Source organism: Monopterus albus, unplaced genomic scaffold (assembly GCF_001952655.1).
Source record: "Monopterus albus unplaced genomic scaffold, M_albus_1.0 scaffold397.1, whole genome shotgun sequence".
Classification (NCBI taxonomy): Eukaryota; Metazoa; Chordata; class Actinopteri; order Synbranchiformes; family Synbranchidae; genus Monopterus; species Monopterus albus.
The window spans coordinates 51,367-69,010 of NW_018128277.1; the positions used below are offsets into that span (position 1 = coordinate 51,367).

The 17,644-nt window shown below is 45.2% G+C and overlaps 1 protein-coding gene and 1 long non-coding RNA gene across 2 annotated transcripts in view; both read left to right on the plus strand.

The window, feature by feature from the left end:
- Positions 1-2,753, plus strand: part of slc30a6 (solute carrier family 30 member 6) — a 39,479-nt gene extending 36,726 nt beyond the window's left edge. The window contains exon 15 of the mRNA XM_020586184.1: positions 588-2,753. Coding sequence (XP_020441840.1) covers positions 588-1,214 — 627 coding nt within the window. The 3' untranslated portion in view covers positions 1,215-2,753. The remainder of the gene's footprint in view (positions 1-587) is intronic.
- A 2,430-nt stretch (positions 2,754-5,183) lies between these two features.
- Positions 5,184-16,321, plus strand: LOC109951604 (uncharacterized). The gene is made up of 3 exons (XR_002273633.1): positions 5,184-5,421; positions 13,899-14,030; positions 14,361-16,321. It is a non-coding gene; the product is annotated as an uncharacterized LOC109951604 (long non-coding RNA).
- The last annotated feature ends 1,323 nt before the right edge of the window (positions 16,322-17,644 follow it).

Here is a 17,644-nt window from a genome sequence, read left to right on the forward strand (position 1 = left end):
TAGGGAAGTGAAAAGACAGGCCGACACATTGTTGAGCCTTTGCAAAAGGATTTGTTGACAGGAAGAAACATGTCAACCTGTTAACCATGAACACACATAAATCCTGATCATATAATCAATTTATCCAATAAATCACCTGAACCCAAAAGCTCCTTTTCTCCTCCTCGGTCGGCAGGGGGTGCTGAGGGTGTAGCTGGCCAGCAAGGCTTCCACAGTTTAATCCAGCAACATTTTGATTTAGCATCAACAAATATCATATTCTGTCCCAAATTTGATTTGATTGAACCTGATTGTTTCAAATGTCATCTGTAGAACTCATCGTCAGGCCCAGGTGCTTGCAGAAGCATCTGCTGCCACAGGTACAGAATTAGAACATCCTGAAAAGCTATAGGGCTCGTCTTCACAGTCCTTACAGGACAGTGATGTTTGTGCTCACCAACAGAAAATCCATCTCAGTTTTTCATTTATGGGACAGACTCTGTCTAAACTAACCATAAACTGTCTTGTCTGACTTGTTTTGTAAAGCACTTATTTCCTTGAAAGTACCTAAATGTACTAATCACCTCCCCCCACCCCCACACTTTCAGGCCGGCTCCGCTCATGTTCGTATCCGCCGTGATGCCAACGAGCAGCTGGTCCTGGCTCACGTCACCAACCGCCTGCTGCCGCTCGTCTCCACGCTGACTATCCAGCTCTTCAAAGATGACTGGACCAGACCCCTCCTCAGTGGTGCCCTGTCCTCCTCCGCTGCTCCCCCTCTGGGCCCTGCTGAGGGCTATGCCGCCCTCTCCCCCTCCTCCCTGCCTCCTCTGTTGCTTTCCTCAGGAACTGAGCTGGACCCGCTGACCTCCACGCCCTCCAAGGCCAGCAGCCCCCCTCCAGAGTTTGCCTTCAACACGCCGGGGAGGAACATGCAGCCGGTGGTGCTGCCTGCTGCGGGACATCATGCCCACAGGCCCTACGGCGGCCTGGGACTTGCCTATGGGGGGTCTGCCTACACAGGGATGCTGAGTCAGGGTCTGGCACGGCCCGCTGGCGGCCCGGGCCTCGGTGTGCAGGGTCTAGGTGCTGGGTTTGGACTTGGTGTGAGTGGGAGCGGGGTGACATCCTCTCAGAGTTACAGAACTGCCTTTGGAGAGTCAGTAGCACCGCCCCGGTTTGGAACCAGCAGCCCTCTGGCTTCACAGTCGCAGTACAGACAGTACCGACCCTGACTGCACCTGTCGTGTCCTTGAACCAAACCCTGAGGTGATAGGTTGAGTCATGTGGTCATCTCGGTTCAGATATGAGATTTATTTCCTGCCCAGGCTGGACAGCAGACACAATGTACAGAAACACAAGAGGGGTTTGACTGTGACTTGTGATATTTATTTAGCTGCTGTGGGGACCAAGATGTCGACTGTGGCTGGATTTGGTATGTTTGAGTCTTTTTTCCCTGTAGGACTTCGGGAAACATCACCTCTATGGGACAGACGGTGAGGGTTTCAGTATTTTTTGGTTATTTTGTGGCATGAAGGGCTGTGGGGAAACTTCTCCACAAGCGTGGCTGAACAACATTCCCAGAGGAAATAAAGTCTCGAGTTGAATCAGAATCCGGCTTTACTTTTGAAATGAAGACATTTCAAGGACACTAATAGTAGAAACGTATGAAGCTCCTCCTCCACTACCAACATTGAAAGCAGCCAGTATTAAAGAGGTCAAAGGTCAGTGGTGACATTAAAAGGGTTTTGGTGAATTTAATCAGCTTACTGAAATAGGAGGAGGATTTTTTTAAATTTAAAAACTCCTAGTCGACTGTAATCAGCTGAAACAGTTGATCTGAGTGTTTTATGGGCATTTTAAAGCAGAACACGAGTGTTTTCATTGGTAAGTAAAAGTCTTTGGTTTGTTTTTGTTGTGGTTTCATTCCAGGCCTTTTTTATTTATAACTTACAAATCTGTACGTTTTTTTTTCTACTCGATTGAAATTTGTTTTGGGATGAAACCATGTTTGTCTTCGCTCTTAGGTTTGACCACAGAACTGCTGCTGCAGACGGCAGTGAACAACAGAACGATCGAATCTGTATTAGAACTTCTACCAACAATTATTCTTATACTTTCAGTTTGTTCTCTGATTATAGAGTTAAGAAAATAAGAAAAGTGGCAAATCTTTACATCTGAGAAACTAACAGTTTTTGTTAGTTTTATTTAAACACCTAATTATCATATTTATTGCAGATAAATTGTCAAGTTGCCAATTGAGTTGTTCCAGCTCTGCGTACGTGTCTACCTGGCAAATAATCCATCGACTGAATCTTAACAGCACACGAGTGCGTTTCCTCGGTGAGGTCTGTCCACAGCCCGTCCTCTTGGATCGCACTTAATCACAACGGTCACAACATGATGGAATGTGGAGCGAGGAGGGAAACTGATTTATACAGTTTGTGATTTTCATTAAAAGGACCTTTCTTTGTCCTCTACTGGGATATGAATGCTTTCATAAGGGTTTCTTATTATTATTCTTTTTAATCTGAGCTCTGGCTGAGTGTCACAGGATAGTAAATCCATCCTCTCACCCAGGTTTCTGGTTTGCAGAGTCATGTCAGATTGGTACATCGGTAGCTGAGGAGTCAAACCCACTGCTTCTCCAGAACAGGGAGCTGCACTGAGGTGTCAAAGAAATGTTCTCTCAGAGCAAACGTCCAGTGACACTCAGCCCTAATGAGACTTGTTTCATGTTTATTTGAAAGGACGACCGGGATGTGGTTATTAAAAACAGGTTATAAAAGTTGCTCTGCAGCCTTTGTTCCTCTGTTTAATCATCTTCCAGTTCTGCTTTTGAACAGGATGCTGTGTCGGTCGGTTTTCTGGTGCTGGAAGTCAAAAGATGGATCTGCATCGTCCCTGATCTTGGTTTTCGTGGGGTGAAAAACATGGCCGCCTGCTACAGAGCTGAACTGTTGCTATTTATTGTTGTTTTGTTTTAATTATTGTATCTGAGTTTGTGTGCTGCCATACGATCTGTTGACCAGGTCAGGACCGTGGCCTGAGTTGGCTGGTTTTGCTGGATTTTTCCCAGTCTGGAGCGAGATGTTCCTCTGTTTTCCAGCCTCGCCTTCCACAGTGACAAATGAAGCAACGCCATGATTAAAACATGGGAGAGACGCCTTCTCGGCCCTTCAGCTCTCTGATATTGTCTGTTTTCAGTCTCCTCAGAAAAACCCTCAGTTCTTCTGCGGCCTCTCTGACATCCATTTGCTCTTCCAGGTGTCACTGTAGATCAGCATTAATGTGCGATGAGGCTTTCTGCTCCCTGCAGCGTGTCCTCGCTCCCTCAAGGCATCATGGGAAACCTCATCGTATCCTGATATGGCCTCATAAACTTCTGACCTGGCAGCATTTGGTGTAAAGATCCAGCTTCATTTACAAAGCTGGTAAATGAGGAAGCACATTCACTCAGGTACTGGATGAAGTGGTTGAATACAGGGATTTGGGATCCTGATATTTCCGGGGAATGGCCTCTTCTTCTTCTTCCCCTTTCCTTATGACAGGTTCAACAGGAGTGTGGGAGTATGTGGAAACAAGTATAAATACATTTGTACAAATACTAATGTACTTTTTGATGCATTAGTATTAATGCTTTTTGGTCCTGGCAGCAGTGTCGCTGACACCAGAGGTCATGAGGTCACAGTGCCTGAGTTTGGCTAATTGGAGCAGAAAACAAAGTGGGCGGGGCCTGTGACATCACTGACGAGTTGCCCAATGGACATAGAAGTAATCATGTCACTAATACTGTCTGTGTGTACTCTGTCACCATCAGTAGGACGAAGATGTGTTAATCTTCTGCGTGTGTGTGTCACACTTGCGGTGAACACTGTGTTCAGACGGTGGGATCACTGCATCTGTTTACAGCAACCTGCAGATTAGATCAGACCTCACATTTCAACTGGAGACTAATCCAACACACACACACACACACACACACACACACACACTGAGCCCCGAGGGAACGTTAAAGTCGGCGACCTAATCCACAGAGTTCAACCAGAAACACTTGGAGTCAGAGTGGTAATCAGGGAAATGGTGTGTGTGTGTGTGTGTGTCTGACATCCTACCAACAACACACTCCATCTGCCTATGGCCTCTGCACAAGGCTGTTGTGTTGTGATGGAACACACACTCGGGCCCAGTGTCTGTTTTCACACAGGTGTTTTGTTTGAACGTTTCTAATGATCTCGATGCAGGAATCTGATCTGTTCAACATGTTTCTGTTTGAATCCTGCCATTTGTCTGAGCGGTGCACTGAGCAGCTCTGTAAAACTCAGGTGACAGGCAAGAAGAGTTTGTTTCCAACGCGTTTCAATCACAAAGACGTCTGGATGTTCAGTGCGGTAGCCCCGGTGTGTGTGAGAGAGCGAGGCTCATGAACAGTAGGTGCTGTATCGACTGTGGGTGGGTGGACAGATGGTTGGCTGGTTTAACAGGACCGCTCAGAGGGCAGCAGGGTTAGCTGTGTTTCCATACAACAGCAAAGTGCCAGAGGGCTGAGAAGGGTGGTGGTGTGAGGATGGAGAGAAGGGGTAAACACAGCCCGGCGGTCAGAAAAGGGAACATGTGAAGGTCGGCCGCTGTTTGCTTACGTGCAGAGGGAAGATGATGAAAGTGGACTGTGTGTGTCAGAGTCTCTTTCCTCAGAGCAAAAGCAAATAAATGTTTTCTTGGAATGTACAGACTTGACATCAGCCGTCACTCGCCTCAGGTGTTCGGGCTGGGACTGATAATAGCCGCTGACTGTTTTATAAACTACCTGACTTTGCTTGTATCATAACTGTTAGGGCCACTAGAGGTCACATGGTACAGTACACAGCGGCAGGCAAAAGTAAATGAGCCCCAGTGGTGGAAGAAGTACTCAAATCCTTTACTTCAGTAAAAGTAGGAATACTGCTGTGTACAAATACTTTTACCAGTAGAAGTCCTGCATTCCAGGCGTTACTTAAATGTGTCAGCAAATTCTGATACAATCTGCACCTGCTGTTTGTCTAGAAGGCTGCAGGAAGTCCACCTGTGGTGTTGGTGAACGTCTGGGGGTCATGACCTGGTCCTGTAGGAGGACTGTGGCTACTGCCAAGAGCCAGGGGTACTTGGACAAACTGCTATGTCACGTGACCAACAGCTGCGTGATGGATCTTCTAGAAGAAATGTGTTTGTTTCCAACCATTAAACAACAGAAGAAGAAAATGAGTTTTCTCATACTTTAATCTGAAAGTAACAGCCACGTTACCTCTGCCTCCTCCTGAGTCTTGGGATGCAACGTTTACCTTCCAACGCATTCACTTAATGCAGCACCTGTCTACTGTGTGCGACAAAAACCCGCGAGGAGCACAAGGACACAGGCGGACGGACGTGTCAGCAGAGCCGAGCTGACATCAGCTCTTCAGACAGGTGAGCACGGCAGACAGGTGAGCACAGCCGCGGACGGGTGTGACTGTGTCCGCGCTGCTTCGGCCTGCTGCGGCTCTGTGGCCGTGCTCTTCCAACTAGCCTAAGTCATGTAGACTATACGGTATAAAATGTTGTTCCGAGGCAAAGTCCAGCCTCCATAACCTTCTTTGTGAAGGTGTCACACTTTTTATTTACTGCTGGTCATTTGTATTGACTTGTCTAAGTTTTGTCCTGCCTCTGGCTACTTCTTGTACTGAGGCCGTAGGAAGGGTCCTTAAAGTAACAGTACTTTTACTTGAGTACTCTCTTCACCTCAGCAGTTAACTGCAAATCACAGCATAAAGCTCAGACAAATGACCTGAGAACTAACGTTTCGACAGGTAATCGGATGCAGCGGGTGCTTTTCTGGCAACAGGTAAAGTCTCAGTTGTGGTTTGTGGAGGTTTCAGAATAAAAGCATGATGTGTGACACTTTATGGGTTGTGTGGTTCAGGCCCCATGTTTACCGCTTTGTCTACACACAGGAGAGTGTGTGAATGCATCAGAATGTGTGTGTTGGAGCTGTGCAGCGTGGGCCATCAAGGGGGCGGTAGAGTCCCAGCTACAGAGGGATGAACAACCGAGACACCACATGCACTGTTTGGACTTTAAAATCACTGGTTTTATTGTCACTTCATGCTCATTTGTCTTCACTGTTGGTGAAGGAATATGGCAGTAACACAATCAATGCCACACACTGGACCAAAAGTAGAAATAATTAGTTTTAACACGAGGTCTGATGTTTCCAGTACAGGGCGAGTCCACAATGTTCCTGCTGTGAAGAAAATAAAGAAACATCCTTCTCTCTGTGCAGGATTTAAGCGGGTTTGTGTCTAAAAAGATTTGTATTTCATTATTTTGGTGTCAACCAGGAGGAACAGAAGCATATCTGTATGTTTAAATCACACACACACACACAGTCCTGGTCCAGGTGTAAGTCTTTGCTGGTGAGGGTGAAAACAGCATAGAAGGTCACACACGGCTTCAGTTAGAAGTTAGAAGCTCATGCACAGTTTGTGCACAGCTCTATGGTCTGAAGAGACTCATGAAGTCCTACAGTGGTGTGAAAAAGTGTTTGCCCCCTTACTGATTTCTTATCTTTTTGCATGTTTGTCACACTGTAATGTTTCAGATCGTCAAACAAATTTATATATTAGTCAAAGATAACACAAGTAAACACATCATGCAGTTTTTAAATGAAGGTTTTTATTATTAAGGGAAAACAAAATCCAAAACTATAGAGCCCTGTGTGAACAAGTGTTTGCCCCCCTGTCAAAACACTGGTTTATCGCACCTGAGTTCAATTTCTCTTGCCACACCTGTTCGCAATCAAGAAATCACTTAAATAGGACCTGCCTGACAAAGTGAAGTAGACCAAAAGATCCTCAAAAGCTAGACATCATGCCGAGATCCAAAGAAATTCAAAAACAAATGAGAAAGAGAATAATGGAGCTCTATCAGTCCGGAAAAGGTTATAAAGCCATTTCTAAAGCTTTGGGACGGCAGCGAACCACAGTGAGAGCCATTATCCACAAATGGCGAAAACATGGAACAGTGGAGAACCTTCCCAGGAGTGGCCGGCCGACCAAAATTACCCCAAGAGCACAGCGACAACTCATCCAAGAGGTCACAAAAGACCCCACAACAACATCCAAAGAACTGCAGGCCTCACTTGCCTCAGTTAAGGTGAGTGTTCATGACTCCACCATAAGAAAGAGACTGGGCAAAAATGGTTTGCATGGCAGAGTTCCAAGACAAAAACCACTGCTGAGCTCAGAAAAAGAACATCATACCAACAGTAAAATATGGTGGTGGTAGTGTGATGGTCTGGGGCTGTTTTGCTGCTTCAGGCCCTGGAAGACATGCTGTGATAAGTGGAACCATGAATTCTGCTGTGTACCAAAATATCCTGGAGGAGAATGTCCGGCCATCCGTTTGACCTCAAGCTGAAGCGAACTTGGGTTCTGCAGCAGGACAATGATCCAAAGCACACCAGCAAGTCCACTTCTGAATGGCTAAAGAAAACCAAAATGAAGACTTTGGAGTGGCCTAGTCAAAGTCCTGACCTGAATCCAATTGAGATGCTGTGGCATGACCTTAAAAAGGCGGTTCATGCCCGAAAACCCTCCAATGTGGCTGACTTACAACCATTCTGCCAAGATGAGTGGGCCAAAATTCCTCCACAGCGCTGTGGAAGACTCATGGCAAGTTATCGAAAACGCTTGATTGCAGTTGTTGCTGCTAAGGGTGGCCCAACCAGTTATTAGGTTTAGGGGGCAAACACTTGTTCACACAGGGCTTTGTAGTTTTGGATTTTGTTTTCCCTTAATAATAAAAACCTTCATTTAAAAACTGCATGATGTGTTTACTTGTGTTATCTTTGACTAATATATAAATTTGTTTGACAATCTGAAACATTACAGTGTGACAAACATGCAAAAAGATAAGAAATCAGTAAGGGGGCAAACACTTTTTCACACCACTGTACAGGAGAGAAGCCAGTCAGCTGAGTCTGTGGCCACTTTACAGTGTTTGCACATTATTTTACTGCATGTGATGATTCACACTCAGGAAGTAGAACTGAGGTGACTTTCATTACGAGATGATTAGTTAAAACATTTCTATATGCACGTGCGCTGTTTGGCGTTTTCTGACTTTCAAATAGGAGACTGGAAAAGCAGTCATGTATTTTGTCATTGAATATTTCTTATAAATAGTGTTAGAATACTGTCGTCTTGTGAGCTTAGTGTGTCGTCACAGCTCTAGTTGTTGGCACCAACAGACAGTTCCCTTCGAAGTGTGTTACATGAATCCAGTTTCCCATGTTTGACATAAAGTGAGTATTGGAGAGATTGTGTAGTAGAACTATTTTAGTTTTTTTACTCTTTGCTCTCCCGTTATCAACCAAACATTTTATTTATGCAGCTTCATGCATTTTAAAGTGCTTTTTATGATCATATGAATCAGACTCACCCTGCAGCTGCTTTTATCACACATCTGCTATTTCAGAATCAGAATCAGTTTATTGGCCAGGTGTGTCGGACACACGAGGAATTTGCCTCTGGTACATCGGCTCTCAATGTGTATGTACATATCCCCATGCAAAGGGCAAGTAGACAGTAAACCAGCATAAGGCTGTGTAGTATAACAAAATAAGCTGTATTAACAGAAACAAACAGTGCAAAATAAATAGTGTAAACAGACAGTAAACAATGCAGACAGACAAGGGAATGCTCATTGAAATGAGATAAATAGGAATAAAAACAGAGAACTTAAAACTAGAGACCTCTATGAGTCTGTATGATCTGTACCAGGTATATTTACAGGTATTGCACTGAGGGTTATTGTCCAATCATACTATCGTGGGTTAAGTGTTCATCAGAGCGACAGCCTGGGGGAAGAAACTGTCCCTGTACCTGGTTGTCTTGGTGCACAGTGACCTGTAACGCCGTCCAGAGGGGAGGAGTTCAAACAGATTGTGTCTGGGGTGTGAGGGGTCAGCAGTGATCCTCTGTGTGTTTGTTATAACTGCTGGTTAATGTGGTTTGTTTGAGTCTGTGATCATGTGACCCGGTCTGTGAAACTCATCTGCTGCCGCTCACTATGATTATTAACCACCAGGACTGAAGTATGATGAGCTGTGATTGTAAAGCAGATGGGGAGTCACTGTTTCCACACAGTCTGTGTGTGTTTGTGTCTCTTCATACTGCAGTGATACCTCTTACTGAACACTAGGTGTGTGTGAACATTATTACCCGAGTGGCATTTATGTGTATGATTAAACATCCTGTGCTTCTGTGTCTGTTTGTTCTTCTTGCATATTAATACTTTGTGTTTACATGTATGCTGAGCGTGCATGCGTGTCTGTGCGTGTCTCGTCTCATTGATTGAGCTCTTCCTGCTCTCTGATTGTCATAGTTTCCAGATGCCTGATTATCAGTGAACGCACCCTCTTCCTCTGATGAGTCGTCAGTTACCATTTAAATAAATGCATCCATTTGCAACATATTTTTACCAGGCGTCATTAGTTCAACTTAATGTCTCATCATCAAGCCATGAAATCATCACAGTCAGGTTTCTGTGATGTGGTGTTTTATAGTTTCAAATGTTTCAAGGAAACGGCGACAAATGCAAAGTTGCATCTGCAGGATGAGACCGAAGTAGAAGCCTCGTCTCAAGACTTTTGTCTTTGCCAGGTGTAAGTTACTGTGTCAGAAACCACCCAGGCTGGTTCCCTGTAGAAGAGGCTCATGGTGCTCCTTCTCCTGCTGTAGTCCAGCTTCAGCACCGCTCAGGTGTAGATGCATGTTCCTTTTATCAAATGATAACAGTTCAATGTCACACAGTTATTTACTTGATCTGTAAAGATGAATCAAGGACCGTTTCACTCTTTTTAGGTCCTTTCAGTTTATTAGACTTTGACTCAAGTAGAGTTATGGATGTAGTTCACGTAAGGAAATGGTGCAAGTGGACAGGAAGTGCTGCTTCTCAGGTGACAGCCTGGCAGCTAAAACATCTTACAGCCTTAACTCTGTATGGGCTCAGCTGGGCTTGAGCTGATCTGAAATACATACATTAGAAAATTTGAATTATCTACATGTTATTTAAACACCTGGACCTTATTAGATTCACTTTCGTTCCACCTTCATCATTTAAAATCTGTAATATGACAGGAAACCTTCTCAGTTGATGTTAGCAGCCAACAGGCCGACGTTCAGCTGGTGAGTTCTTGTTAAAGGCCGTGGTTTCCACTGGCCATAGAGATCTCCAGCAGCCTTTAATCTTTCCTGTATTACAGCTGATTAGTTGCTGCCTCGCTTCCTGCAGAACTGTGTAACCAGAGACCGTCGTTCTGCAAACTCAACTGTAATTACACCCGAGAGAAACTGCGATGCTCGATGGTCAGTTCAGGCCGCAGACGCACTGGACGCATTACAAAGCGAGAGCTGTTGGAAAATGTTTATTGAAAACAGCTTATAAAATCCTGATCAGTAAACCACAGTGAGTCCCTGAGGGGGGGCTGGAAACACTCGGGCTCTGCCTCAATTACACTTTGCAAAGTCACGAACAAACCTAGAAGCTATAGGCTTCGGAGCCAGTGTGGATGAGAAGACGTTTGAACGTTCAGCTACTGATGGAGTGACTGGTAAACGGAGGCTGAGGTGATGGTCATGTAGACTGGCTCATTTATATCGATTAGATGGCCAAGTGCTAATTATCTGTGTCATGTATTGTGTGGAAAGGCGCGTCCTGTTCTGTTAGCGGTCTTTGTACCAACAAGCTGAAGACGCCAATGGGCTCTGGTTTTGTGGTTGTAGGCCAAATGAAGACCTACACAATAAAAGAACAATAGCAGTGGCTCCTGTCCTGATTAAAGTGTGTTTAAGGACCTGTAAAGTTTTTATGTGGCGCTGCAGCAGTTCATTGATGAATCAGCTGAAAGAACATTAACTGGCATAATAATAATCGAGTCCAACTTGTCAAACATGACGATTTGTTGCTTCTACATCAGGTTTTTGGTTTTTGATTGGTGGCCGAATAAACCCAGCAGTGTCGGGATCATTTGGGTGATTTCATTACTTTTTACATTTCACAGTAACAGTTTTTAGTGACTTTATCATAAAGTGCAGGTACCTGCTGTTGTGCACAACTGCACAGTCATCAAGCCCGATTCAGAGCCCACACAGGCAGGGCCTTAAGCAGCAGAATAGACTCGGCTGTACGCACATGCACTGAACTCTGTGCACGTGTGTTTTTTAAACATACAGCCTGTGATCCAGATGTGTGTCTGTGCTATTTGCACCCAGGAGGTCAGGCATTAATGTGCACTGAGGCCCAGACCCTGAACCTGAACCTGGTGCAGGGAGGCCGTTCAGCTGTGACGGAGGAAAGATAAAACCCTCTGGGAGAAAGTGGCACTTGTTTCAGTGGACGAGCTGGTCGGGTCGTGAGCGTAGCTCCCGTCTGGGTTACTGCTGTATGAAGCAGCTGAGACAGATCCGGTAGCAGGAGGTCCTTAAGCACAGTCGGCAGGGTTAACAGCTTAAAGCCCCTCTGACGTGCTACCGGTCAGATGGAGAGTAAGGCTGCAGCGGATAAAGTCACGAACAAACCAGAGAACACAATGTTCTCTGCTGGTTTTAAGGACATGATGAGGAACGATGAGCGACTGGGACAGTTCAGCAGCAAACAGAAGCCATGATGGTTTAGAGGGACAGTTTCTCCTCCTCTGTCACTGCAACATAAAGGCCCACACAACAAACACACTTTTACCAATAGACAGTTTGATTTAACAGGAAGTCAGTCACCTGTCAACTTCTGTGTCACTGTTGTGAAAGATGTGATAAGGGTCCATTAACTGGGGACCATGTACACTAAAGCCCTCACCAACACTCTGTGTCGTGGAAACAGTGAAGGTAAAACATTATGTAGCATTGGAATTTTTATAACGGTAGAAAACAGGCCACTGGTAACGATAAACATCAATAAACGCATTGAGCGTCAAGTCACTGTGGACATTTTCTGTATTAAAACAGACCAGGATTTTTATTTCTAACCTTAAAGATCAGCGAGAATCCAGACAGAACCAGGAACGGTTTAAAGGTGCCACATGTGGATGTCAGATGTTTGGTGGAAAACAAGTTGTCAGTGGATGTTTTACTGTTATGTTCACTGTCAACATGTGCAACATGCCAAAAATATAAATTAACATTTCCTTATTATTGTGTCGAGGACGTCGCCTGGTCACAATCCTGTTTCCTCTGAATATATTTGCTGTTTCATATTAGTTGTTCCCAGGAGACGGGGCTGCAGCAGGGCAGTTTCAGATGGTCTGCCAGTAGGTCTGAGTATCAACAACTTTGATGATCTTTTAAATCCAGCATCAATACTTTGGTTTATAGCTGCAGGACTCCCAGCTGGACTAAATGCTAATGTTAGCATGCTAACATCTTAAAGTAGCAGGGAGCATCCATCCATTGTCTACTCTGTTCACCCTGTAGAGGGCTGCAGGGGCCCAGAGCCGATCCCAGCCGGCACTGGGTGAGGGGGGGGTGCAACCTGGACAGGGCACTGCAGCCCCTTTCACATACTGTATACGCCCCTACCCAGGAATATGCAAAGAAAACATCTGTGTGACTCTGTCTGCATGTGGAAGACACACTGGGCCTTGGCTGGTTTCACTCAGCCTGGTTCTGTTTGAACAGCGGTTAACGTCACTCAGCAGTTTTCCTGGAAACGGGACATCGTGTGCGTGTTGGAGCCACGGCAGCAGAGATTCATCGCTTCTTAACAGACCATCAACACACAGCCAGGGGTGAAGTCACTTTTATGGAAATGAGGAAGACGAGTGGAAGCAGGATGGAGGCCAAACCATCTACAGACCAACTGACAGCGCGCGCACGTGTGTGTGTGTGTGTATTAGTTTATTGTTGAGTGTGTGTCAAATCCTGATTATCATCAGAGGCCTGAACCAAGCTTGTCCAGCTCAGTTAACTGTAAACATTTTCATAAAAGGGAACATAGGAATCCAATCCTCTATACCAGGGGTTCCCAACGGGTGGCTCATGGTCCAAAAGTGGACCCTGGGTTAATTGCCAGTGATTGCAAGTGTGTAAACGGCCAGATGAAATAAAGACTGAAGTGTTCAGGAGATATTTTGATTTATTCATTAAAAGTGATACTTCTGTTTCATCTCAACGTTGTTGGACATAATTCATGTTGAGTCGCGATCTGTTTCTTGCACACTTCGTTATGTACATACAGCAAAACAATCCAGCAACAAACACTTTTAATTTCCTTTAGAGAGACTCAGGTCTTTGATAAATATTAATGCATCTTTACTGCAGAGGCCGCTTTGCTCTACTGTTTTGCCTTGAATGTTCAGTTCTAGCATGTCAACATAAACGGGTTGCATGTCGCCTGAGAGGCAAAACTCAGGGACAAGAGCATAGCTGCTGCTCATTAGAAGGCATCTCAGATGAAAATACCAACTATGGATCGGCTCGAATTACAGCTCGAGTCTATACAAATCACGTCTTGTTGGCTTTGGTTCGGTTTTCCACTGTCTGCTTCAAATCAGGTGCCACTTTTTGGACCCGTGAAGACCCTGAACTTAGAGTAAAAGCTCCTGTTTCTCTTGTTTCAGTGGAAACGACGTGCAGCACATTTCTGGCACAGGACTCTTATTTTGAAGTACTGCTTACTTGAACAGCAAGATCTTTACTACAGACTTCACATTAAGGTGGTCTGCCTCGTGGTCATCGTGAGTGAGTGAAAGGCAAAGCGGAGAGAACGACATGTATTTTCAAATGTGTCTGCATTAAAAAAGACTTTCAGGATCAGTTCTTCATTTTATTTATCAGAACCTAAACTTTTAATGCACAGTATCTGTCTCATGTCAGAATGAACCTTTAATCTGGGTTCTTTTCTTCTAACAGGGCAGAACTAAGGGCTTGTTTTGGACAGGAGCAGGAGATGGGCCAAACAGAGGTCTGAGCAGGCGTGGCCACCGCCCCTCCCAGGACAACCCTGGATCAATGCACGAAGATGGCGAGACTTTCGGCTCACAGGTCAGAGTTACCTCTAGATTTGATTACACAAGGAGACAAACCAGAAGACCTCAGACGATCCTACTGGATCCTCTGTGATCAGTTTTAGGGGAAATACCTTGTTGCTGTTTGTCATCTGTAGGTCACAGGGATTCTTTGTAGCCTTGTCAAACTGTGCTGCTCATTTTAGGTTGTGGAAATGCAGAGCAGTACATGGATGGCACTTTTCATTTTATGTGCACCCCCAGAGCTGTCCTGAAGGATCTGTGTTTCCTAATAAGTCTGTCCAAACGGTCTCTGGACTCTCACTGTATGACCCCCTCCGTCTTTCGTGTCTTCACTGAACCACAGGGTTCCCTAATCCGGGGAGAGGTAACCCCCTCTTCTACTCGGACAGCAGACAGATGAACAGACACCAGTTAAGCAAAGATGGGGATGGGGAGATGGATGAAGAAAGGAAGAGGAAAAAGTTGTTGGGGGAAGAAAATAGGAGGCAAAGGTCAAATCTAATGCAGCGTACTGCTATGAAACAAAAGGCAGCCAGAGAAAGTCAGACAGAGGTGACAGCGAGTGGTTAAACTAAAAAGAAAGTGGGAGGTGGCTGAGGAGAGAAAGTGCTGGTGAGGGGCCTGGTGCAACGTTAGCGTGGTCATCGTAGCATAGCACTGATACGCCTGCTTACTGTCCCGCTTCCAGGCTGTTGACGCCTCGTTCTGAGCTCAGACAAGAAGAGGGTGAAGGAATCCATGTGGGTAGGACCCGGCCCTCGGCCAAGGGCACAACAGGGAAGCTGAACATCAGGTGCTTCAGTTCAGCTTGTTTTACTGACCAAGACCAAAGTGTAAAAGAAGCCACAGCTGCTAATTGTGCGGTGGTGATGATGTCAGACCTGAGCTTTAGCTGTGGTCTGATCCTCTGTCCCTTCTGTTTCCCTGACTTAAAGCCAAGACTGTTGCAAAGTGAGTAGCAGTAGTTCTGTCCTTTAAGAACTAGACACAAAACGGGCCGGTTTGTGTCTAGAGGTTTATAAGTAGCTGCAGAAGTTGTCCTCCAGTAGCACGGCTCACCGTGTTCGGCCTGGTGGAGGGGTGAGGGGGACTGGGGGTGTCCAGGCTCCCAGCTTCCTTGGAACAACAGTGGTCTTTGAAGACACTGCCAATTAGCAGCTGGGCCACGTACTGACATCTGGGCCGAGGAAATACAGACCAGCTGGGATTATTGTCAAAGCCAGTGACCTGTTTGCTTAACCTCTTCACCCGACCCCTGAGCTGGGGTCAAGGTAGCCGGCCAGCCCTGGTCCTCCTCTCGTTCCTCTCCTTTGTCTCCTCTCCTGCTGCTTCTCTCTGTTCTACTCCAGCCCCATAGAGACTCTTGCTCCTGCTTCCCACGCCGTGTCGTTACTTCGATTACATCACAAGTCATCAAGCACGCCAGGGATTTGGCCCGGTCGGGTTTTCCCTCATGCCAGATGCATGATCAGCTCTATGAGATCCCACGAGTGTGTGTGGTATGTAATCCTAATCTCTGGTTCCTCCTCTGCCAGGGTTTAATCAGCATCATGATCTGTGGTAAAACGTGTGGTTTAAAACCTGTTGTGTTCCTTGTGTTGTCACATGGGCACTGTGTCGACCACAGCGCTGCACTAACTGCTTTTTAAGAGTTTAAATTGAAATTGTTCATTAAAACTTTAAATTCACAGTTGAATTTGTCAGAGAAGTTGTTAAAGTTCAATTGAAAAGTGCTGGTGCAGCTGTGGCCAGACGCTGCTCCCGGTGTTGCTCCCATTAGCACCACTAACCCCAGTGGCCCGTCAACCTGTGTTGGAACGCAGCCGTGGTCCCTCGGTGCTGCGTTAATGGAGCCCAGTTTTCTGATCATAGGTCACTGGCTTCCTGTGTGATTCCAACACAAGCCTTTTACAATGGCCACCCAAACACTTTCTGATTGGCTGCTCGGTGTCAGATCCGCTGTCTGTTGCTCTCGTCTTCTGGCCTGATAATGTTCTTTGGTGTGTTTTTTATGTCGGGTTCAGAATAACTACAAACCCTTTTGGCTCCTGCCACGGCTGCACCCCGTGTCGTATGAACCCTTGTCCCCTCGTGAGCAGCAGCAGGGTCAGAATCTGGTCTAATCATATGTGTGGTGTCCACATACTTTTGGCCAAAGAATACCGAGGGCCTCTATTGTATTGCTGCGTTTTTGTTTCACTATAACCTGATGCTGGCTTCTCCACGTCAGCACACTGATGCAGGTACCACATGTGATGGGTAAATGCCACCCTGAGTCATGGCTGCAGGCAGGAAACTGGCTCATGTTTGTATGCCTACAAAATAAAAGTCACATGTGAATGGCGATGTTCATGCTGGATTCAGACTCTGGGAGGTTTCCCTTCAGGCCACATGCACTGTGCATGTGTGAGCGCACAGCTGTGCACAGGATTAACACAGTACTTAACAGTTGTACAGTTGTGTAGCATCTAAGATAAAGATCCTACAACTCGGTGTACAGTGTTGTAGCTTGTACTCCGTGACATTATTGCACTGACAGTTATAATTACTAAAAAATGATTTTACATATAAAACATGATGAGATGATAAACAACAAATCTGTTTTTTTTTTCATATAAATGAAACAGTAAAATGAACCTTTCACATGCATCAGTAACATCAGGAGGTATTTTTAAACGTTTCTAATGTTACTTACAGACTTATTTAGTATTTCACAGTGATACAGCTTCTTACAAACTGCTTCTAGCAGGTGATGTACTTTTTAGTTTTAGAGAATCAATATTCTCACATTTCAGTTCCAGTTTTAGACACTGGAAAAGTTTTACCTTTCACCAACAGGAGCTAATATTATTTATAGCAATGTTTTTTAATAAGCTTTATTAATTTCAGGATTGATTTCCACAGTTTTTCTCCAAGTCAGATTTCATTTATGTCTCTCAGTGAGGATGAATGAGAATCAGACTGGTTCAACCTGCTCCTGTGAATCTCGGTCCCTGGGTTCATTGAACCATCACAGGTTTCTGCTGCACGTTTTAACGCGTTAGTGGAAACTGGAGGCTCCTCACTAGGCTTCAAATCAAAGCAGATAAATCAAAATAAAAAAGTAAAAAACTCCATATTTTATTACACTAAACGCTTTTATGTGCGAGTTTTCTTTTGTCCGACACAAAGTGAATCTGACAGAGGTTTCAGGCCCAAAATGGCGAATTAACGTCTTTTTATTGCGCTTGTCCACAAGGGATAAATAATATGTCCAAACGTTTTCTAGTTTATTTTGGATGCCATAAAATCTAAACGACCTTCAGACTCATCTGAAAAACAGCATGAACCCTCTCCCGTAGCGCGCTTCTAAAAATCCAGATGTTTTTCCTTTGTGGTGTTTTTTAAACATTTTAGTTGAAATAGCGCGAAACCGGCCCCAGTTTTTACCCAGAGGCGGGTCACGTGTCACAAAGCCTGTATTAAAATGAAAACGATAAGGAGTCTTTCCTTTTTCTTTTGGTAAAGTAAAACTAACAGCCCCGCTGCTGAATCGGCTGTGCGGACTCAGAGAGGCCTAGAAGCCACGGAGGGGTTGGATGATGGAAACCTCCGTGGTCTGCAGCCGCTGGTGGACCTCAAAAATGA